This window comes from Taudactylus pleione, unplaced genomic scaffold, assembly GCF_031769625.1.
Source record: "Taudactylus pleione unplaced genomic scaffold, aTauple2 ptg000037l, whole genome shotgun sequence".
NCBI classification, from domain to species: Eukaryota; Metazoa; Chordata; class Amphibia; order Anura; family Myobatrachidae; genus Taudactylus; species Taudactylus pleione.
In genome coordinates, this window is record NW_028284439.1 from 9,319,508 (window position 1) to 9,343,678 (window position 24,171).

General features: G+C 44.4%; 1 protein-coding gene across 2 annotated transcripts; it reads left to right on the plus strand.

Annotated features, from left to right (window-relative positions):
* The first annotated feature begins 391 nt into the window (after positions 1–391).
* GPR160 (G protein-coupled receptor 160) lies at positions 392–22,783 on the plus strand. Of its 2 annotated transcripts, none has more exons than XM_088452324.1 (2): positions 392–540; positions 21,602–22,783. In XM_088452324.1, exon 2 carries the CDS (start codon positions 21,639–21,641, stop codon positions 22,695–22,697), a length of 1,059 nt encoding a protein of 352 aa, XP_088308450.1. In that variant the 5' UTR covers positions 392–540; positions 21,602–21,638; the 3' UTR covers positions 22,698–22,783. The 2 variants fall into 2 exon arrangements, with proteins under 2 accessions (XP_088308450.1, XP_088308449.1); XM_088452323.1 differs by lacking the exon at positions 392–540 and adding an exon at positions 542–639.
* Positions 22,784–24,171: the final 1,388 nt, after the last annotated feature.

The window sequence follows — 24,171 nt, forward strand, 5'->3', positions numbered from 1 at the left end:
ATGAGTATCACTAATAAAATCAACCTACATAGGCACCTATTTGGCTTTTTGTATCTTGTGGCTCACTGCTACCAGCAATAATCAGGCTTTTTTTTTTGCCCCAAGTTTTCATGTGAAATGAAATAAGGCTATTTCTATCTGTGACTTTGAGGAACTAGGAGTCGCATGTCAGGACTTCCTGGGGATTGTAATTTCTCAACCAATACCAGCCACATGTTACTGCTCTATTTTACGCTATATATATATATATATATATATATATATATATATATAGATTTTTTTTTTTAAATTGTACGTCGATGACAGAGATCCCTATGGAGATGAAAACGTGCTCCTATCAGTCCTGTTAATTGGAGAGGCTTCTGTACTGGGAAATACATGACTTGTCACACCTGAGGCTCTGCTGCTGGAACCGCCCAGGTATGCAAAGTATGAGACTGCGGCGCAGGGCTCATACCCGACGAACCAGACAGACCAGTGTGGGGCGGTAATACAGGGGAGAGACGTCGCTTCCTATTGCAGTGAGGTGTGAGGCGGCTGGTAAGTGCGCTCAGACCGATTCCTGAGCTCTCCCACCAGCATGTGATTGCCGGAGCATCGCGCTTTACTGTCATATCGGTAACAACTGAGATCAATCAGGTAAGTAGTCTCGTGATGGGGACGCAGTGGCTCTATCCCCGGCTGCTGCTCAGTGACCGTTCTGGTACAGCAGGGCTAGATAGGACATGTTTATCTGTGACATGAGAGATGCAGCATGCTCATTGCTAGTTACCATTTTATAACTTTTAGGGACATTAATGACTGGACTGGAAAACCCCTGATCTTGGTGTAAACGGACATAATAAAATGGATTGGGGCAACTGAACATTAAAATATACATTCGTCAGTACCACAAAAAGGACAAATGTCCTTTACCAGTCACTTCTTTGCCCATGGAGAGGATGGAGGTAAAATTTTCATACATAGTATGTGCCCTCTATAACTAGTGCCACAGATGGCATTAGGAAGAGGCTAAAAGTACGTATACCCTAGACCAGGGGTCTTCAACCTTGGCCCTCCATTTGCTCTGGAACTACACATCCCAGCATGCACTGCCACCTTTTTGATATAACAGCATGCTAAAACTATGGCAGTGCATGCTGGGAAGTGTAGTTCCACAGCAGCTGGAGGGCCAAGGTTGAAGACCCCTGCTGGCCTAGACAATGTGTGTACCTAGTTATATTGGCAGCGGCGGAACACGGCATGGGTGTTGGCATCGGTAAGTGCATACACACTTGCCGATGCCGGCAATGATCAACGACGGAGGGAGGAGGGATATCTCTAACCCCAGATTGTACTGCAAATAAAAATGACTGGGAATATCGTTAACATCCTGCGGGAGCACATATAGTTAACGATCTAGTGTGTATACACTAGACGATTAAACAAAATTGACATAACGATGTGTCGTTATTGGCAATATCTTTTAAAAAAAAAAGTCTAGTGTTATTCCATTTAGAGTTATGCCATTTTAACTTTTTTTTTTTGTTTGTTTAATATATGAATTGCAGTATTACTTGCTTAGGGTTGGATGTAGAATAGACGCATCACATTTCTTACCTCATGCTAACAAAATGACTTAACGTGTATATTTATAGAATCTAGATAAATACAGAAGAGAACAGCTTCAAGATATGTATATGAAAGGCTGCGTGTAACTTGATATCTTGGCTATTGTATGAGTCCTACAGATAGGTATACAGGTGTGTGTAACTTGAGCATCAGCCTGCAACTATAGAAAGACACCGACCACTTCCTGTTCATGGTCTAGAGCAGGGGTCCTCTAGTATCACCAACTGGATATTTTTAATTGTGCTCAGGTAAGTAAAGCTTATTTTGCTGGGTCAGTAATTATCCCAATTGTTTCCATAGACAGAAATCCTGAAAACATGGTCTGTTGTTTATAATGGAGCATTGTAGGTGAGGGGATGCGGTCAGACCGCTGGGATTCCGAAGGGAAGTACTAGGTTTAGGGGGAGGGTTAGATTTAGGTGGGGGAGATGTTAAATTTATTCACCAGGGAGGGAGGGTTAGGTGGACTTACCTTTAGTCGTTGACATTGTAACCTGGTCAGGGTTATGACCTCCGGGATCCCGAGCGCCGACATCCCGTAATTCCGTACCCAACCAGTAGATGAGAACCCTGGGATGTGGCTTTTGAATTATGGTGGCACTAAGGAGTATTTCTACATCAGGGTCCATAGGGTATCCACAGGATACCTTGGGGTATAGGTGATGTCGTCAGGGATCGGGCACCATAAAGTTAAGCTTTCAGCCTCCCAGGATGCACTGGGGTAACCCCCCTATACCTCCAATCAGTTTTCGTTGGTGCCCGGCTCGGAGTCGGAGCACCTGTAATAGAGGGGGGCTGTTATGTCAGTACTGACGTCCATGCTGTCACTCCTACACCTGCCAGTGCCAGAATGCTGGTACCGATCCAGGGATGCTGGTAGGTATCTGGGGTCACAGCTAGTGGTGACCCCGGATGCCTGGACTGTGGCCGGTCCAAGGGGGACAGGTAAGGGTCCCCGCCGGACAACACAGTCCTAAGTCCCCAGGCAGGGGGCTCCCTGGGGACTGGCTGCAGCGTGGAGCCAGGTATTAACCTGTGCTTCCACTATGCCCCTGGGACAGCGGGCCACGGCTGTGCGGCAAACGTCCGGCGTCCTGGGGGTTAAATGCATGCCAGGGGAGCGCGCCTTCCCTGTATACAGCCGGCGCCTCCCCCGCTGCACACTGCCTCTCCATTGCGGTCTGGTCTCAGTGTGAGCGCTCCTCCCCCGGGTCCGCCTCCTCTCTGCTCCTCGGCGGCCATCTTCCAAGTGACTTGGCAAGTGCTGCTGGACGCTGATCATCGGTGGCATTGTGGTCCGGGTCCCCTTGCATACCTCTCCTCCGGTGTAAGGTCAGTGTATGCAGCGCTGTTTCCTATCAGGCCCTGTGTCTGTGTAGTTGATCACAGCGCTGATAGTGCAGTGCAGGGTTTATTCTGCATTGTATGTGACTTAATGCTAGCGCTGCTGCCTGTACTTTCACTTCTGACTGTCAGCCATTTTACTATCCCTATTCTTCTCTGCTAAAGCCCTTGCGGTGCGGTGTTGCAGGGTGTACAAGCATTTGTCTGTGAGGTGTGTCACATATAGCTCAGTTTCACTCATGTCTGACAGTGAACGTGATTTTCTTCTTCAGCTAAAGTGTACCACATGTAATGTACCGTTAGTGGAGGGTGATGGAAACTATGACGGGTTGTGTACGGCGTGTTATCTAATATCACGCCCGATTTCTGTCACTGCGCCTGTGCAGGAACCACCCTGGGCTTGTTTTGCTAAGGCACTTACAGCCCTTGAGGGCCATCTAGCGACGTCCCCTGCGTTCCCCCCAGATGGGGTTTTCACAGCAATCAATGGTGTCGTTGCCCATGCAGGGGTTCCCCAGACAGTTGTTGGTACCCCAGGGTCTCCCGCTGTTGCCCCCCCTAGGTCTCACAAGAACCTGCGTGGGTTAATTCCTTGTCCACTACGGTGCAACACCTGTCGGATGTTTTACAGGGCGAGTCATCATTGTGGCCGCATAAGCGACCTTTGCCGTCTCAGACAGCTCAGTATGATGAGGGAGGGGCATGGGGTTTCTATTCCAATCTCTTTTTGGTGCAGAAACCCAATGGGTCTTACCGTCCAATCTTCAACCTCAAATCCCTCAACAAGTCCTTGAGGGTGCCTCAGTTCAGGATGGAGACCCTGCATTCCATTATACTGGCGATGGAGGCTGGGGATTTCATGGTGTTGTTGGACATCCAGGACGCTTACCTGCATGACCCCATTGTCTTAGCGCATCAGGAATTCCTCAGATTTGCAGTGCTCGACAAACATTTCCAATTCCAGGCACTGCCCTTTGGTCTGGCAACAGCGTCTCATGTCTTTACCAAAGTCATGGCGATCATGGCAGCTCACCTGCGGATGCAGGGAGTCCGCTTGTTGCCTTATCTGGACGACCTTCTGTTGTTAGCAGGGTCTCCAGAGGTCCTCCAGCTTCATCTGCAAATGACAATCTCAGTATTGCAGAGTCACGGCTGGTTAATAAACTAGAAAAAATCCATCCTGGTTCCCTCGCAGAGGATTCTCCATCTCTGGGCCTTGTTGGACTCTCCACTATAAAGGATCTTTGTGATGGAGGAAAAGATCTCTGCATTACAGACAAGGGTACACAGTTGCCTTCAGAGCCACCGAGTGTCTATTCACTCGGCAATGAGGTTACTGGGCACCATGGTGTCACTTTTGGACATGGTGGAATATGCCCAGTTTCACTCCAGATCTCTGCAGCAGTTGATCCTCTCCAGATGGAATGGGTTGCCTCAGGGGATAGAGACGCAGACCATGGTGCTTTCTGCGGAGGTTCGTCTGTCTCTGGCCTGGTGGTTGCAAACGACTCACCTGAAGAGGGGACATCCCTTTTGGGTGGCGAACTGGGTCCTTTTGACGAAGGACGCCAGTCTCAGAGGCTGGGGAGCAGTCACGGGTCCACACTTGTTCCAGGGCAGGTGGACTTCGGCAGAAGCGGCGCTTCCAATAAACATCTTGGAACTTCGTGCAGTATTCAATGCCCTCCAACAAGCATAACAGGTTCTACAAGGAAAACCTGTGCAGGTCCAATCGGACAACGCCACCACGGTTGCTTACATAAACCGCCAAGGAGTAACCCGAAGTAGGGCAGCGCTGACGGAGGTGTCCCGCATCCTGACTTGGGCGGAGGGCAATTTCCCGGCAATCTCAGCGGTATTCATCCGGGGGTCCTCAACTGGGAAGCGGACTTTCTCAGCCGGGAGAACGTACATCCGGGAGAATGGTCTCTTCACCAGGAGGTGTTTCAACTCCTGGTGGACAAGAGGGGCCTTCCAGAGATAGACCTCATGGTCTCCCGACACAGCCACAAACTGCCTATGTACGGGTCAAAAACAAGAGACAAGGAGGCACTTCTGGTAGATGCTCTGTCGGTCCGGTGGACCTTCCAGTTTGCGTATCTCTTCCCTCCGTTCTCCCTTCTTCCTCGGGTAATCCGAAAATTCAAACAAGAAGGCGGCACGCTCCTGTTGATGGCTCTGGAGTGGCCCAGACGTCACTGGTTCTCAGACCTTCGGGGTCTCTCCGTAGATGCTCCAATGAGGTTGCCTCTACGTCTGGACCTGTTGTCACAGGGTCCTTGTCTTTACCCGGACCTAAGTCGTCTGTCTTTGACGGCGTGGCTGTTGAGATAGCCCTCTTAAGGTCCAGAGGTTTTTCCAGCTCTGTAGTTTACACCATGCTGAGCTCGGAAGCCTACGTCAGCAAGAAATTACCATCGAGTATGGCATACTTTCTTTGAGTGGTGTCGCCCTAGAGGCTATGATCCTTGGGTGTTCCGGATATCCAGAGTGTTGGCTTTCCTACAGGCGGGCTTAGATCACTGTCTTTGCCTTGCTTCTCTGAAGGTGCAGGTTTCTGCCTTGTCAGTGTGGTTTCAGCGTAGGATTGCTACTCTTCCTGATGTCCGCACCTTTATGCAGGGTGTACTTCGTATTCAGCCTCCCTTTGTTCCACCTGTGGCTCCTTGGGATTTGGCTGTGGTCCTGAGGGCTCTCCAAGGACCGCCATTTGAACCACTGGGCTCAGTGGAGTTGAAATGACTTACAACTAAGACTGTATTCCTTCTGGCCATTGCTTCGGCCAGGCGGGTCTCAGAATTGGGGGCTCTCTTATGTCGGCCTCCCTTTCTCATTTTTCATAGGGACAGGGCGGTGCTTCGCACCCGCCCTAGTTTCCTCCCGAAAGTGCTATCTAGTTTCCACATCGAGGAAATTTATAGTGCCGGCCTTTAATTCACCAGACCTCTCGGTTGGCGATGCCACCTTGGATGTGGTGCGGGGTCTAAGGATTTATGTTGACTGCACCAATTCTTTTAGGAAGTCGGACTCCTTGTTTGTCCTCTATGGCTTTCGTAAGAAGGGTTGGCCTGCCACTAAGCAAACTTTGGCAGGATGGGTTCGCATGGCAATTTGGCAATTTCTGAGGCTTACAGTCATGAAGGCCTTCCTGTTCCATCCTCTGTTAGGGCTCATTCCACTAGTTCTGTGGGTTCTTCGTGGGCAGCTCGACTTGGTGCCTCAGCTGTTCAGCTGTGTAAGGCTGCCACGTGGTCTTCTGTCCATACTTTTGTGAGGTATTATGCATTTGACACCTTTGCCTCTCGGGATGCTTCCTTCGGGCGGCGGATCCTCCTTTTCAGCACAGGAGCATCCCCACCCTTAAAGGATACTGCTTTGGGACATCCCCAAGGTATCCTGTGGATACCCTATGGACCCTGATGTAGAAAATATGAGATGGTAAGAACTTACCCTTGTTATCTCTATTTCTACGAAGTCCATAGGGTTCCACAGGACTCCCGCCCTGTCTCACCTGTACTGCAGATGGGCTTTCATCTGGTCACCGTTTTTTCCGTCTCCTTCTGGTGAGAATGTGATTCTTGTGTGTTCCAGATCTTTCTTCTCTCTCTTTCCTCTCCTCCTCCGGCCTGAGGCTTGTTCTGTAACTGGATTGCCTTGGGGCGGGGTATAGGAGGGGGACCCCAGTGCATCCAGGGAGGCTGAAAGCTTAACTCTATGGTGCCCGATGCTTGACGACATCACCTGTACCCCAAGGTATCCTGTGGAACCCTATGGACTTCGTAGAAATAGAGATAACAAGGGTAAGTTCTTACCATATCTCATATTTTTTTATTAAAGATTTTTTCCTTGCGGTTTTCACAGGAATTTTACCAGAGTGTTGGAGATATCACAGTTATCTCCGGCTTTCAATAAAGTACCACTGTTCCTGCAGTTCTCTACAGGGGTCAGTTGGGGCAGTACAAAGTACCTAGACGCCTCTGAGGCCTTGGGAGTGAAAGATGGCTCACCCCTCTGTGTCCATCTCCGCTACTTATGGAGCGATCTGTCAAGAGGCAGCTGTATATCCCAGGATTATTAATCCAACTACCACACATTCTGCAATTCTGCCAGTAGGAGGATCTTCTGTCACAGTGATCTTCACTGTGCAGGAAAGCAGAAAACAATAACACAACTAGTACATCTCTGCACACTGCTGTCCCTGACATTGTTAGGAGAAGTAAAAGTTGAACCTAAAGCAGCCTGTACAGATATGCTTGCTTGCCAATTCTGTTTGCACTTTCTCCTTACCCTTTTCAGTGTGCCACAGCTGCTTATCCTCCTTTAGCTCCATTTTAACCCAGCCAGCAACACCTTATCATAGCATCATTGTCAGTGGTGTAACTATATATATATATATATATATATATATATATATATATATATATATATATATATATATAATTTGTAGACCCATCAGCAAAAGTTTGTAAGAGCCCCTATGCAGTGGTGGAACTAGCGAGTGGTGGGTCCAAATGCAAAAATATGCATTGGGCCCCCTTTTTCCCCCTCACCGCGATTTCATAATATGCCTGTAGTTCACCACTTTACTGCGAGGCAGAGGGTGATAGAGGAATGCAGTAGGTGACAGGCGCACAGTCTGGCCCTTACAAAATGAGGCAGTCCCTCCAGGCATGGAGCCATCAAGTGCTGCCCCCACAGATCTCTCCTGGAGATCCGCTGCCTCGGCCTGCCAGCCTTACAGCATGGACGCTGGAAGTACACTCCGCATTCTGCTGTTGTAATTCTATTCTCTCCTGCCATCATTCCCTCTGTCTCCCTTGACACACCTGGCTCTGTCCCCAGCTCCGACGTCAGACAACTTGGGAAAAAGGGAAACAAATTTCTGGTCTGGGCAGTGAAGCTGGCAGGCCTATTTGTTCCCGGAGGCCCTGGAGCAGTGCACCTGCTGTACCATTGGTAGTTCTGCGGCAACCAGGCACATAAAGGCCACCGCTAAGGTGAATGAGCTGGATGAGTAGCTGTATGTCTATGATATGTGGCTGTGAGACCACACGTTGCAGGGTAAAGAAGGGACAAAAACAGAGGATAGAGGAGACAGAAAAATGGGAGGAGCAGAAGAGTGAGAGAGACACAGGGATAGGTGGAGAGTTGGAGAGAGTAGGAGGAACAGACATGAGGGAGGAGTATAGCGAGGCAGGTTAATACCGGGGCAAGGGTTGAGCGAGATGGAAAGCGTGGGAGAAGAGACAGGAGATGGAAACCCTGCAGTGCCAGGCAAACGACCCAGCATTTGATGAGTCCAAAATACTAGTTGTTATCCTTTATTGCGCTAACATTTTATATATAACAGATAATGTTTAATCAGACACATCAGCCCTTGCCACGGTCGAGCTTCTGCACGCACTAGAATGGGAATCTACATGACTTTAGGGAGAATATACAAATGCCACACACAGTACCCTGATTGGTATTAGCCCACATACCCAGAATTTGATGCAACAGCACTAATAAATTGTCACCCTAATAAAGGCTGCACCCTACATCTAAGGGTCCAAGGCCTAAAATGTTAGTTACCTGGTATTTCTCTTTTTGGTATTATATATTTTAGCAGAAAATATTGGCTTTCAGCTATTCTGCACAGTACAGCTCCATCTTTTTTTTTTTTTTTTTTTAATTGTGTTTATTTTTGAAAATTTGACATTTTACCCACAGAGAGAACTGTATAACAAGGAGACATAACTGATACAGAATAATCCAGAGATTAAGAGTTAGTAGTCGGATACATACAGAATAATCAAATATAAGGAGAACAACACAGAGGCATAGTATAAGTATATTACAGAGTGATCGTCTCATCAGTATCAAGTCCGGGACAACCACATAACATTATTTCACAGAATACAAAGAATTGACAAATACAAAAGACTCTTACAATGTATTAATAGTGACGTGAGGAACCGAAGGCACCATTCAGTCCCACACAATATAACTCCAAAAGACTAGCGAGTATCAATATAATGAGAATGAATTTAGTTCTAGAAAAGAATCAGTGTAGGGCAGTGGTTCCCAATCTTTTTTTTTAATCACGGCGCCCTAATGCATCAGTATTGTTTTCACGGCACCCCTAAGCCAAAAGTTTGGTATTGAAAAATTCAGAAAAAAATAGTAAAGTGAAGTAAATTGTGCTGACCTGTCATCCTTAGGTTTGGTTATATAGTGGTGGACAGGTTTGTCCTTCTGTTTGTGCACATATTTACATTACATTGATCATAAAGAAATTTATTTGGTTCTGGACAACCAACCTGAGGCACCCCGGCAAAGTGTCCTGAGGCACCCCAGGGTGCCGCAGTGCACAATTTGGGAACCACTGGTGTAGGGTATATCCCAACACCAGCTCAAACCAGCCCCAATACCAACTTGTCTGTTTTATGTAGACATCGATCAATCAAAGATTAAAACAAGAAAAAAATAAACTAAAAGCATATACATTAGGCATTGTCTCCAAAACATAAGCTACAGTATATAGCGAGAAACACCCACCCCCCTATCCCCCCACCCTATATGACCATAACCCCAACTCACGGCCCATCTCCATCTTTTTACATCTACTGTAGCTTTCTGATTATAGTGTGTACAATTTGAAAATTCATCAGTCGGGTCTATTTACTAACACTTGGATGGCGATAAAGTGAACAGAGATGAAGTACCAACCAATCAGCTCCCAACTGTAATTTTTTAAACACTTAACACTAAGCATTCTCTTCTAACCCCCCTCTTCTCATTACTTTATCGCCACCCCCTCCCTTCACATGCGCAGGCTACAGCAGTTCTCCAGAGGGGAACAGCTCATACATCAGTTTCCCTGTGAATAATTATGTGCTGAACCCAGTGCCTGCTGCTGGTTGATCAGTGAAGAACAGATCAGTTCTCCTCTGAGCAAGTTAAAATTTGACACTCCAGAATGCCAGGCTCTATGCCCAGCAATTGCTGTTAGTGGACAGAGCTCTCTGCTTCAGTGCTCTGTGCAGTGGCATAACTTCATCCCAGTTGCTCTTAGGCAAGATAAATGTTGGTGTGTTGTTTTTTTTTTTTTTTTAGTAATCTTAAATCCTACTTGGAACGAAAAATTAAAAAACATACAGCAGACAATGAACAGTTTCTATTAATTACAACCTACAATTAAAAAAAAAATGCATATATTTGGCTTTGGGGAGTCGTCTCCTTAGATTGTAGTGTGTTTTTTTTTTTTTTTTTTAAAGAATACTTATGTTCTGAATATTGGGTTCTTTTACATTTCAGAGCACATTCATAAATGCATTTTCAACTGTTTAATTTATTATATGATGCAAGTTTTTCAAATTACACACATAGCACAGAAAGATTACAAATGTCTCACTTTACTTCCTGAGCTTGGAGATGGGTACTGTTACTAACGCAGTTATGTTTTTTTCAGTAGGTTTTCAAAATGACAGCTCCTATCTTTTTTTTAATTTTTATTTTGACAATGTCTTTATGATAGATTAGATACACCTCCAGTGCTATATAAAATTGTATTTATTATGATAGCAATGGAGGTGTATCTACTCTGGTACGTTCAGCATATCCGCAGTTGGGATGCTGGCGCTTGCATTATCGGCACTGGAATCCTGACCGTTGGGATACCATTGGTAAGTAGCGGGGTTGGGAGCAGGGTTAGCGTTAGGCACTAGGGCAAGGGTTAGGTTTATGGTGCGGGGAGAGGAAGTTTCAGTTTAGGCACTGGGGGGGCGTGAATATGGTCAGGCACCAGGGAGGGTTAGCATACCAATCAACAAGTGTCGGTATGCTAATCCTGTTGGGATGACATGGGGGAGGTCTATTTTTTATGATAAAAATGTGAGAGGTGTTAATTATGTTTTGAACTAGCAGCAAGTTCAAACTTAATTTTGGAGGCATTCATCATGCTTCCTTTACTTAATGATCCCTTCCGAAAAAGCTGCTCTTTTTGCAGACAGCTTTTCAGAAATGTGAAAGACTTAACCTACTCTGCCGCTGCTCCAAGGTCACCTTACCAGTAACTATGAACCCCGATATCTCTCCTTTCCTATGGGCTAGGGACAACCTTGAAAAACCTCCTGATAGCCCAGAGTCACCTCTACATAGCAAGCTAAGAACCGGCTCCAGTAGCCTGTGCAGAATGAAGTTAGAGGGTTCCAACCGAGGGGTATCTTGAGCTTCCAGCCGGGCTTCTGGTTATCAATTACCGGTAACTTTGAACCCGATATCTCAGGGTCCCTGGGGGCTGGGGACAAGCTGGAAGCACTACCTAGTACACCTGTATGCCCTCTAAATCTTTGCTCCTGTAGTCTGTGGGAAGCAGAGCTAGAGGATTTGAAAGGCAGGGGGTTAGGAGTCTGTTACAGGAGTGGGGCGCTTCACCTTTGACCCAGTTACGAACCGCATCCAGCACCTCACCAGTGGTACCTTCTGAAAGCTGAGAATCTCACCTTTCCAATGGTACCAAAACAGAGCTTCTGGACTGCTGCCAGCGGGAGATACAGCTATGGCTGGGCCCCGTGTAACAGAACAGTGCTAGCTGGACAGCACTCACTGTTACCTGGACTGTGGGCTTCTCTATCACCACTAACCTTTAGCACCTCAAGCAGGTAGGAACTGGACACTGGGGGGGTGATGGAGGATGCGGGCAAGAGTTCACACACACACACACAGTGATAGCTGCGTAGTTTTCCTCTCTGCACGCCCTCACTGCTGTCTCCAGGCTAATCAGTCAGGCTTAGGGCCACAGCTACATTTTACGTGGTGTCCGCGACCAGGGCAGTCACAGAGGAGGAGCGCCGCTGATGCTGACCAGCGCTCCGCAGTCCGCTTAGCGTCTCCTTAGTTACAGCACGGAAATTGACAATGGAGGTTGCCCCCCTTCAGGGCTGGAGCCTGGCGGCAGCTGACTCCGTTGTCTCCCACAGTTCCGCCACTGATCCAGTGCCTGTATGTAATAAAATAGATGGGTTGTTTTTACCACCAGAATTCTACTTTAATTATTCAGTTTTATTTTTTTGTTACTTAATATTGGTTTACCTGTATGCTACTGCAAATTAATGTAGAAATCATATCTGTGTATATTAATAACTTACACTTAGCATTTTCTTCTACCATATTCTGTACTAGCTGGGATACCATTCGTTGGACCCTGAAGTACACCTGCAGCCTTTATTTGTTTACATTGTCCTCGCCTATATCCGCATTTCATTGATCCTGAAAAGGACCCCACTGTTTGCTAACATGCATGCAAACAGTGGTGTAACTATCATGGGTGCAAGGGGTGCGGCTGCTATGGTCAAGCTGCCTTTGTGGCCCTGCAATCACCCTGCCCCCAGTCACACACACAAGGTGGGCCGGTCCAGCCAGGGGGCGTCGAGGGTGGCCCGGGTCTCAGCAATGTTATTTGATGCTGGCCCGCCAGCTGATTACATCTGGCGCACTGGCAGTCAGTCATGAATAAACAGCTCCGCCGATCGCGAGGCAATCAGAGCTTGCAGGCAGGCAGCCAATCTGCAGTGGCGGCTCCTGATTGGCTGCCGGTCCGCTAGTTCAGGTTGGCTAGCAACTGGCGACAGATTCAAAAAGTGTATAAGGGGGGGACAAATGTATGTGGTGTTATACCTCTGGGGAGGCCCTTTTAAGATCTTGCTATGTGGCCCACAAAGTTCTAGTTATGCCCTTGCATGCAAACAGTAGCTCTGAATTTAATATGAACTTACATGAGTCATCAAGTTTGCTCAGACTGAGGTTAAAAGGATACTTTTGTAGCTTTCTCACAGACTGCTAAATTCCACTGGAGCCAGCACAGGAACCCATGTAATTTTTGGGGATTGTGTGACAGTGGGTCTGATTCACCAAGGATCGCAGCTGCAATCTCGCACGCAGTTCTGCTGCGAAAGTATGCTAATGCTAATAATAATTGCAATCGCAAAACACTCGCACGGACAACATGTAGATCCCCACTTCCCCTCTCGCACATCCGTAATACCTTGCAATCCATCCAAAACATTTCACACAATTACGGCAGGTCAGACCTTACTTATAAAATGCTAACTTTCCTGTACGCAGTGAGCACTCAAGTTGCGTATGCCGTCGCAGGGGCTTATTTATGTACCCCTCTGTAACGGCGTTCAAACGCACTGGCACGCCTGCGTTTCTCCGACCATCCCTCATCAACACCCCAAAGGCTCTCTGCCTGTCAATCACAATGCGATTGCTCTGCATGGTCACAGTGAAGCATTAGTGCATGCGCAGTACGCAATAATCGTCTGCGTACTCTATTGCAATAGCGATCCTTGCTGAATCAGACTAAGTGTGTGGCCCTGAAGAAGTTCAAACATAGGCAAAAACCTAATCCTGGTCAAACTACACCACCATGCCAAATTTGGTGGAGTTAGGTCTAAAACTCTGGCCATGCATAAAGGCCACACAGACGGACGGACACATATGCTTTCTTGCTTATTATATAGATGTACTATATGAGTGAACCAGCAGAGCGCATTTAAGTACATTTGGAATGTTACATTAACTGGTGATAGTTATTGTAGGCTTAATCTCCATTCTAAGAGGCATGTGTAAGTGAATGCAGCTGTAGAGGAAAGTGCTAAAACTGAGACACGATCTGTGGTCGCTCTCCACATCTGATTTTGATGTAGTGTTCCCGCTCAGCGGGGCACCGCTCACCTGCCCGACTTTAAAATGACAAAATGCGCACTGCCGTTATTGAGGCACCCCGCTGAAATAGCCTGCCCTCAGTCGTCCCCACCTGCGGGCCCCAGAGGTCCGCGGGTGGGAAGTTTCGGTTCGACGCCAGGTGACTATTCACAGTAAGGGGAGAGTTTGGGGGCAGCCCAGCATCTGAATAAGTGCTGGGTATGCCCCCTAGAATGACATACAAGGGGTGTGAAGCCCTGGAGTGGCCACACCCCTTTTTGGGAGCACGCGCATTTAAATATGCCCACCCATTTGTGATGTAATTGTTATCTGTTCCTGTGGCCAGCATATGGGTCAGTTGGTCATCTGTACATAAACACATACAGATGTGAACGATATATCTTTCAGATAAATTGCATGTGCAGTGCTACATGGCCAATGCGATATATATGTGAAAGATGTCGTTCACAGGTACATTGTATGTACACATGAACCAATGCACTAAACAATAAATTGTCCAGTGTGTACCCAGTATACCTTCGGACTGGAGTTGGGAAATGCTAGTCCAAGTGTATACCAATTTTTATTCTTGAGGGAATTATGAATTTGGTATCAGGGACGAAAATATCACTATAGCCTTCCTAGACTTAAAAAATGGGTTTGTAAGCTCTTTTCACACTATTGCAGCCTCTCTGGGTACAAGATAAATCTTTCCAAATCTGAGGCACTCCTTCTTAATCTAAATTACCCCAATGCCCATAGGATTACTTTCCAATTCCATTTCAAATGGCAAAAATCCAAATTGAAATATCTTGTGGTCCATATTACTAAATCTGGGCATCCACTATACAATTTTCTGTCAGATATCTGTCTAATCTGGCTGGTTGGAATGAAAACCTGGTAATGTATGGGAGCAAATGACAGTCCAGCAAATGGTTTTAAACAAAGGACAAAAAAAATTGTTCAAATTCGTTAAATTTGTGTGTTTTAACCGATTTGTCTGAACAACCATTTCTGGCTAGTTTGCAGTGTTTTTGAGCAAATGGACGATTATCAATTGCTCCCATACATTACAAGTTTTTCATTCCAAACAGCCAGATTGTACAGATATCTGACAGAAAATTGTATAGTGGATTCCGAGTTTCAGTCCGACAACTCCCTTTACCGAAAAACTTCCCTTTTTGATAGAATTAAATGTGACCTCCAATCTTGGTACTCCCTAATAATCTCTGGCTGGAGAGGATTTCTCACTGCTGTTAAAATGAACATTCTTCCCAAACTTCTCCAAACCCTACCCGTCTGGGTCCCGCTAACATAACTTTCCGCCCTTCAACATTTGCTGACAAAATTCATATGACCTAACAGTTCTTCCAGGATCAAATTGGTCCTCCTCCAAAAAAAATAAAAAATGCTTTGGGCTGTAGAGACTTTCCAGACCTCTAGTCCTACCATTGACAATCTAATTTCGGCCACATAGTTGCTTCTTTTAAACCACACCTTTCTTGGATGGATGGATATTGAATCTGCACTCCTTGCAACTCCCTTACTTGTCCTCTGTATATGGCCTTCCCAGTAACACAGATATGACCTTACCAGACTCTTTCCTGCTGTGTCTTTTTCCGTTGGGAGACCTGCAAGCACCACCTATAGCTTCTATACCCAGCCATAGCTATTCCATTGTGGAATAACCTCCGTACTAAATTTCCTGGCCTCTCCCCTAATTTATGAGTACTTTCAGTCTACTACATTCATGACAAAAATAACAAATTCCACCATTTTGGTCATGTGGCTATACACATAGCTGATTCACCCAATTCCCCCACATCTTCAATCCTAGGAGTATGTGTTACCTTCCTTTGAAGATATAGAGCAATTTGTGTTTGTACAAGTGGAGAGAAGGGGATGTAGATTGTATCCAGTTCTGGAGCTTCTGCATTTTGCTAGCCATTGTAATGACTATCAAGTTATTTTTTCATCTGATTGTTAACCATTGGCAACAGGGAAATATCCCTAGAATGGCCAATTCTGGGGCAAATTATACATAATTTTAAAAAGTAGCTGTGGCATGATGTTGGACAGTTAGCTTAAAACTGTGTACCACAGGGAATTCCCATAGATAATTTAACAAGTCTGCGTCTGTTGCATGCCACTTGGGGCAAACTGAAGTTGTGAGTAAAGGCCCCCATACATCTGCTATGGATTGGGGCAATTCCCCGATCCACAGACGCCAGGGTCGCATCATTGTAGTTCATTATATTGGAGAAATATTGCCCCCATTAGATATAGATTGATACAATTTTCTGAAACTTATTCGAGATGACCATCTTTCCAAAGAAATCTACAAAGTAGTATTCATTTGTTGGGCATCCTTGTGGATTAGTAGGAGTGGAATGGATTGAATCACATAGCGCACTGGGGTACACATTAGCCAATATGTGGGCAATATGTCGTCCAATCCGGCTGATCAGACCAATGCTAGTGTGTACACACTAGTAACGACCAAGTGCACTCCTGTTTGGTCGTCAGTCACATTGTCGGGTTGGCCCTGTCTGTGTTGCATTTGTGCCCCTCCTGCAATGCCCACTGTAATAGTGCCCCTTATACAATTGTCCGTTGCATTGCTCGGTACACACATCGTTAAGTGTGTACCCAGCTTTAGAGAAGGATGTCATTTTTTTTTATCTAACTCCTAGAGATCAGCAGATGGTTCTAACCCCATAGCGCCTCCCTTTTTTTTTTTTTAATCTGGGTGGACAGCTTGTAAAGGCTGGCTGGGCTCTTGGGGAGCTTGACACTGAGATATTGGAATCTATTGGTATTACCCACTGTAAGGGCTATGCATAGCCCCACAGTGTACATGGCCAATTAATCGACTTCATATGTCAATAGACTTTTAGCACAATAGTAGTATTAATATAACAAAGCAGTGAATTTTGTTCTTGTATAATCCCTATGAGATATCAATAAACTCTTAAGATATTAAATTTACTAGGGTTTCAAATTCACTTAAAGTTGAAACACTATGGATGATAAATATGCAGATTTGAGGTTCGTAAAGCCCATTGATGATCGATTTTAAATCGATCTAAATCTACCTATTTACCCAAAGAGTATCAATAAAGCAAATCTTAGCATATTGCATGGACAATTTTTATTTTTCTCCATGATTAACAAGCTTCAATTGAATCCTCTTAGACTCTCGCACATTACAAATAATATTTTTCCTCTTGGGCACTGTATAAAAAAAAAAAAAACCTTGCAGATAAATCCATTAATTATATATTATTATAAACCTTTTATAAAGTGCGGACATACATATTATGCAGCACTGTACATTAAAGAGAACAGTGCCAAAACAATGACATTGAAACAGTAGATAGAATAATCTTTCAATCTAAGCTCTGTAGGGAACACATGATATTTAAGGGCATGTGGCTATTGTAAAGCAGAAGTGTTATCAACCACCAATAATACCGTGCAGCTATAAGTGGTGTAACAAGGTTTCAATGAGGGTAGATTGTAAAATGTGGAGACAAAACATGAATCTGTATAAATCTTACTACAGGAAGCTGACGGCAACCACATTCGTCCGTCACCATCTTTCTCCAATGGAATCTGTCTTCTACTTCTGTAGATCTCATTTGTCTTGTGATTATCCACTAGTTTGAAGTAACTGTGTAGTCTGGTGTTTTTCTATAGTATACCTTTCACTGTGGGGAAAAAGAGCCCGGACAGTTGTTCCCCATGTCTGTCGCAGTTGCTGACACGATGGAGGCAGTGGAGATCACCAAAAGAATTCCTCAGTTTTTAAGATGGCAACAGCAAATGTGTAATCTCAGTTTCTGCACTCTTGCTCCCAAAGTTCATAAACTGTGACATTGGTAAATCAGTAAATAATTTGATGCTGCTCTTGTTTGGTTCAAACCAGTAGTAGACTTGTATAAAAAAGTACAAGAGAATGTACTTAGTGTAATGTATTGAGAACTCCTATATGGAGAATGATTAAAAAGTTCATACTTCATATAAATATATCAGGATATCTGGAGCATATTTGCACACAGCAAGTTACTTGGCGATCGCACATTATTTGGTATCTGATTTCCCATTTCCCATCTCTGCACCTGGAAGTTGGGTGACTGGATAGGATCCTACTATCACCAATGCAGATAAGCCAAAATGTGTGTATTATAAATAAGCAGGTTTTAATCATTGTGTTTAATAAAGGTTTTGTCATTGTACAGTGCATAGGCTGGATCAGTTCTATGTTTTCGTCCTAGGAGATTATTTGATAAGTATTGGGAATAAGAGCTCATATTGAGACTCTATAGCATGAAGAAAAATATTTAATGAGTTTTGTGTTAAAGAATTATCAATGTACCTTTTTATTTTTAACTCCATGTTATGAAACCCATACACTATTGGCCTATTAAAGTATAATAACTGATTGTCTAATAAAAAAAAAAAGGTTTCAATTATGTCTTATTCTTCCCAAAAAAAAATATTGGCAACCAGCCTATTGATGAAGCAGTACCGGCAACTGCATGCACCATAAGCTTTCAGTCCCACAATAAGTCCAAATATTTCCAGAACCATCAAACAACATGGGAGGCTCCAAACGCCTTCTGTTTCTCAAAACTTTATCACACCCCCTGTTGGTCTGGAAATGTTGTTCTGGAAATCTTATTAAACAATTGTCACTTTGAAGTCTTAAGTGCTGCCATCCATGTTCACTATCGGGTCGGGAACATTCCTTTCGGTGCCAGAATAGTTTTTTCTTTTTTTTTTTTTAAACCCATTATGGTAGCCAGACACAGACAACTGGGGCCAAATGTTATAGGCTGAGAGTTTAGAAAATGTGAGTGTTTAGCAACAAACTCTCACATTGGTCGAATTTTATCTTCAAAATGGGAAAACATCTGGATGAGAGTTTTGAGTCTGAAAAACATGCGAGTTTGCATGTTCTCCGACTCTTACATTGGCCGAGTTGTAAAAGTGTCACATTTTCTAAATTCTCACCCTATTACATTTGGCCCCTGATCTCCAAAAGCATGGTCCCAAAACAACCTTAATGCTTCATAATGATCAATATCAATCTGATCATTATTGGTCATGCTGGTAAATGGAGTTGGACCTAGGTGATGGTCCTTGGGTTTCTTCTGCACTAAATGCAGATAAGAAAAGTTAAAGAAAGCAACAGTTTTATTTCATGAGCTGGGCATTTCGTATCATTATAAATGCTTTGGTTTTCTGTAATCAATGTTCCCCCTATTCTCTCCCATTTGTAGTCTGCATTTATACTTATGGATTGTGTGTTCAAAAGATAACTTTTTATCATCTATATTTTATATTGCAGTGGTTCCCAAACTGTGTGCCGTGGCACCCTGGAATGCCTCAGAGCACTTACAGGGGTGCTTCGGTTTGGGGGTCCAGTAATGTGATGGGCAAAACCAGTGCTAATGGCTGCCAATCAAAAAATATGTGGACAAAAAGAAGCGCAGCCCTGTCAACCACCATATACCTGAACCTAAGGCTGACATATAAGCACAATTTACTTCATTTCACTTTTGCTGAATTTCTCAAAAGAAACTTTTGGCCCAGGGATGCAGTGGAAAAAATGCTGATACTCTAGGGCGCCTTGTGAACCACTGGCAATATTGTATGGCATACATGCTAACCTGAGATAACACAGTACACTGTGTACTGTTTTTCCTGAAATCTCCTTGAATGGTAATGTCAAAATGCGATCACTCACCACCACCTGGTCTTGACTATTGTGGCTGTAGAGAGCCGTCCAGGGCCCCATTACTATCGGGGGAAGGGTAGAGGTCCCCTAATCACAGGCGGCATGGCCACACCCCCATAGAAAAAAAAATAACAGACCTTACTTGTGCGCTGAGGAGAAGGGCGCTGTGAGCCCCTCAGCCCAGTGCAAAGCTAGGAGGGGGCGCAATCAGTGTGATCGCTGCCACCCCACAGGCAGTGGAGAAGAGACTGTTGCTCAGCTGCAGCAGTCTCCCTAGTCTATAACTGCAGCTGCTGACAGGTAAGAGGGAGGGGGAGCGGTGTCTGAATCGGGCTGTTCCAACAAGCCCGGGCATTTAGTACCCATCTCCCCCTCCTCTCTATGCCCCTGTCTATTATTAACTGCCTCACCGCAAGTGTTTTTTTTTTTTTTTTAATTATTATTTTAATTATTGCTGCCGCATAAATTCTTTATCTCATTGCCCAACTTCAGTTGTTCCTTTTCTGGTCCTATCGTTATCTACACCATCATCTCCTTCTTACGAACAGTGGGTCTGAACCTGTCCGCTCCAGACCACAGCTATATTCTGCACGGATTTTGTGGTTTTAATGACTGTATTTGCATATTATCTGATTTGTAATATTTTCTTTGTATGTACTGTCATTGTTATGCACTTTATATCCTGTTTTGTTTCCACTGTATCTATGCACTTTATAAGGTGCTACAGATTCCTTGTGGCACCGTATAAATAAAACAATAATAGTCCATGCACTGGATACCAATACCATTTTCAGAGTTAAAACGAATATCCTCACCTCACAGGCATAAAAACTTTCAGGCCTACACCCTAAAAAATGCATAACCCATAAATGACCTGAGAGCTGCGATCTCCTTTTGGTTTCCTTCTGAGTGTCACATCAGACTTTCACCCCTCTGTATCCCACAAACCTTTCCTTTTAGGACCACTGAACGTGACTCGTATAAGAGAGTGTATTAACTGAGATTTTATCACAACCAAACATTCTAGATTAGGTTTATTATCAAAAGGGGCTATTTTGTTACGTAAAGACTACCTCTTTGTGATCCCATTTAAAGGCTCAGTTTACTTTATACAGAAACCTAGGTTGATTAATGGATTATGCGGTTATGAAGTCTTCTCGCTGTGCTATCATTGCCATTTTTAAAAGTTTGATTATACAGATTGCTTTCAGTATTTATCTAATTATCTTTGCTATGGCAGTGTATGCAAATGTCATGCATGATACAGATTTAGGGGGAAGAGAGGTGATTTATAGCTGGTCTACAAAAAAATGTCCATTCACAGTCAGGTTTAATGATTAATGAACCCATACTTTTCATGTTAGAAATGTAGCTTGACGAACAAGGGCAGTTCTCCCTTTTTTTAATGGACACATACAGACCGTTTCTGATTCTTGAAAGACCCACTGTAGCATTAAATGGTGATGACTGCTGTGCTTTGCCCATAAAAGCACTTGAGTTGTTCAGAAGCCCAATGCAGCAAAGAACAAGCTGAGTAGCCTAAGGCTGATTATACCTTAGTGAAATGCTTATTATGAATATATATTGTCTTGGTAGTATATAACAACTACAATTGTGTTGTTTGTTCAACAACAAAAACAAACAAAAAAAAAAAAACATTGGTGTCTACTGGAGAACAGTAACCTAGATACTTAAGATTACCTTGGAAAATGTTATATTTGATAAAAGCAATGACTTCCTTCTCCGCATCTGATGGCAAGAATGCTACCTAGCCTGTCAGACTGCTACCTTCACAGTTGTGCTATGCACACTGAATTACGGATTCCCAGAAGTTTGAGAACTGGAGGTTGAATTTTTGCTGTCTGTAGGAGGGTCTTATTTAAAAAGCCTAGTTTCCCTTCATAGGTATTTATTGAAACCATATTATAGGCTTTTAAAATATAGTGCCAAGAGTTGGCACAAACTAGTGTGTAGAAAATATGCCCGTCTGTTAACTTTCCAAAATGGATTCTTGCATATGTCAACTTCCAGTATCTCTTTTACCTAGAGAATTGATGGGATGAATTGCCATGAAACCGGCAGAAATGTCTGCCTCCACTACAGGTGATCGGTATATATTACAGGTTTTATTTTGTTTACGTGATAGGGCGAAAAAGCAATGTTTATGGTTGTACTTAATCACTAACATATCAATTCTGCGTGTTGTTCCAGGAAGAAGCCGCTTGTGGAGGAGATCCTGAATGTCCACATGTCTGATAAGCTAGTCACCTTTCTTGCTGCAAACATGTCTGACCTGGATCCAATGACTGGACAGAAAGTGCCGTTCACAGACTTGGTACAGCTTGGGCCAAGCTGCATATTGATCCTGATAATAACTGGAAAAGTGCTGATGAATATGTTTATATTTTGGGCGAGGCACAAGAATGTGAGCGCCAGCTTCCTGGGCTATTCTTGCATCGCCCTGGCTGGTATAGACTTTGCCCTTTTATTTACTATTTTTGCCATTCACTACTTCCAGGATTTTACAGTTTTAGGCGTTAGGTTCACCAGGTACCATATTTGTCTGTTTACACAGATTATATCCCGCACATATGGTCTCTTGCATTTTCCCATTTTCCTGGTATCTGGTGTGGATTACTATTTGACTATTGTAAAGGCTAAAAAAATTCTATGGATTTGGCCTGGACTACTGTACACCATTTGTGTCCTCCTCCTATGGACTGGAGCCTTTACCTATGTTCTGAAGTCTCCTTACGAAGCTCTAATGTTGGGCAGTGAACCACCAACAGACAAGTGCGATTTTTACATCAGCAGCCAAAGTTATTTCTTGTCTCTTGCTTTAGCGATCACCATTTTATTGGTGTTTGCTTTCTGCTGCTTTGAAATGGTGTCCTTAATAAAATCACTAAAGGTAATATCATATGGGAAAAGCACAGTAGTACTATTGTCATTCTCACCTGGAGACAAATGGCCGGTCAAAGGAGGGAAATATTTCACAGCTGCTCTTCTGTTCTCATTTTTGGGCTCTTGGGCCCCGTTTCTTGTTCTTCAAATTTTCATATTTGCTTTGTGTGCTCACATCCCAGGATACATGGATATGAATGTCCCCTGGCTGTATTATATGAACAGTTTCCTAATAGGAATTGCCTTTGGACTTAAATATCCTGACCTACAAGTGACCGAGAAGACTTTTTCCAAAGACCCATTTATTGGCTGGAAATACTGTGTTCTACCTTTTACAAATGCAGAAAAGAGTGAAGATAATCCTTTCCTGATCAATTTGCCATCTGCAGTTACGATTATTTAATATTTTTATACATCTTTATTATTTTTTACTTTTTTAAATGTAAGCCCTTTGGTTTATACACAATAAAGCAACTGTTCTTAAGGTCCTATATATGGTCATTTTCCTGCTTACGCATGGAATACATTTTATTGTGGAAGATAAGGATATTAAAAACCAATGAGGAGTTTTAATACAAGTTTAATACTTAGGGGCCTATGGAGCAAGCTGATTTTTACATAAAATTATGCAGAAACTGTATCTGCATAATTTTATGTATTGTTGCTATGCTGCAGAATGCATGAGATTTCACAGAAATCTCTGGCAAACTGCTAATTAGCAATTCAGATCGCAGTCCCTATTATTAGCAATGGGGACTATGATCAGACCCCTATGTACTAAACTCCAAAAAGCAAAGCTTTTAGGAGTTTAGCATCGGTAGTTTACACCATCTTCAGATGGTGTAAACTACTATAAGCCTATGGAAGCTCCAGGGGCAGGAGAGAGATCTTTCCATCTCTCCCCCGCAGCCCCTGGCCGGCCCCGGATGCTGTGCGCATGTGCAGTGTCAGCTTCCCCCGGGGACGTCTTTAACTTCTGTGAAAGACTTCTCCAAAATGCCGGGGATATAACTAGCGGGGACAGCGGTTACCGCAACCGCTGTCCCTGCGAGTTCCCTGTAGGACATAGTCAAGATATTTTTATAAAAAGTTAAAATATCCCCGGCAAGTTGGGTACGTAATAATCGCGCCAGTACTGCGATTATTACTCCATAGACCCCTAATTGTGGAACCCCTGAGGTCATGGTGACTTGTCATATCCTTGTAGTTACAAAATTAACAGGGACAATGACCGTAATCTAAAGAGATTGGCAACTAGAATTGACCCTGTGAATTCAATCTTCCCCTTGCTTTGTGGATACACCTTTGAATGTAGACGACATAAATATTTAATTCTTCCTTTAATGTTCAACTTACAGGTTACCACCCCCTTTCTACTTCAGGGTCCATAGGGTATCCACAGGATACCTTATGGTATAGGTGATGACGTCAGGCATCGGGCACCATAGAGTTAAGTTTAGAGCCTCCCAGGATGCACTAGGGTCCCCCTCCTATACCCCGCCCCCGAGCCAAGGCATCTCAGTTTCGTTTGGTGCCCGGCCGGAGTCGGATGCACCTGCTAGAGGGGGGCTTAGAAGAGCCCCTGAAGTTTTCTTCATTGCAGCTGTGGCTGCACATCTGGAAGTACAGCATGGACAGTCAGTACTGACGTCCATGCTGTCTTCCTTACACCCCCGCCGGTACCAGAACGCCGGTACCGATCCGGGGATGCTGGTAAGCATCTGGGGTCACCGCTAGCGGTGACCCCAGATGTTTTGGGCCATGGCCGGATCTAAGGGGGACAAAGGTAAGCAGCAGGGGTCCCGCGGTGGGACCCTGCTGAACATGGTCCAAAAGTCCCCAGGCAGGGGGCTCCCTGGGGACTGGCTGCAGCGTGG

Bases quoted from the DNA above. Each gene is read 5' to 3' on its own strand.
- GPR160 (XM_088452324.1), top strand. From the start codon at position 21,639: ATGTCTGATAAGCTAGTCACCTTTCTTGCTGCAAACATGTCTGACCTG.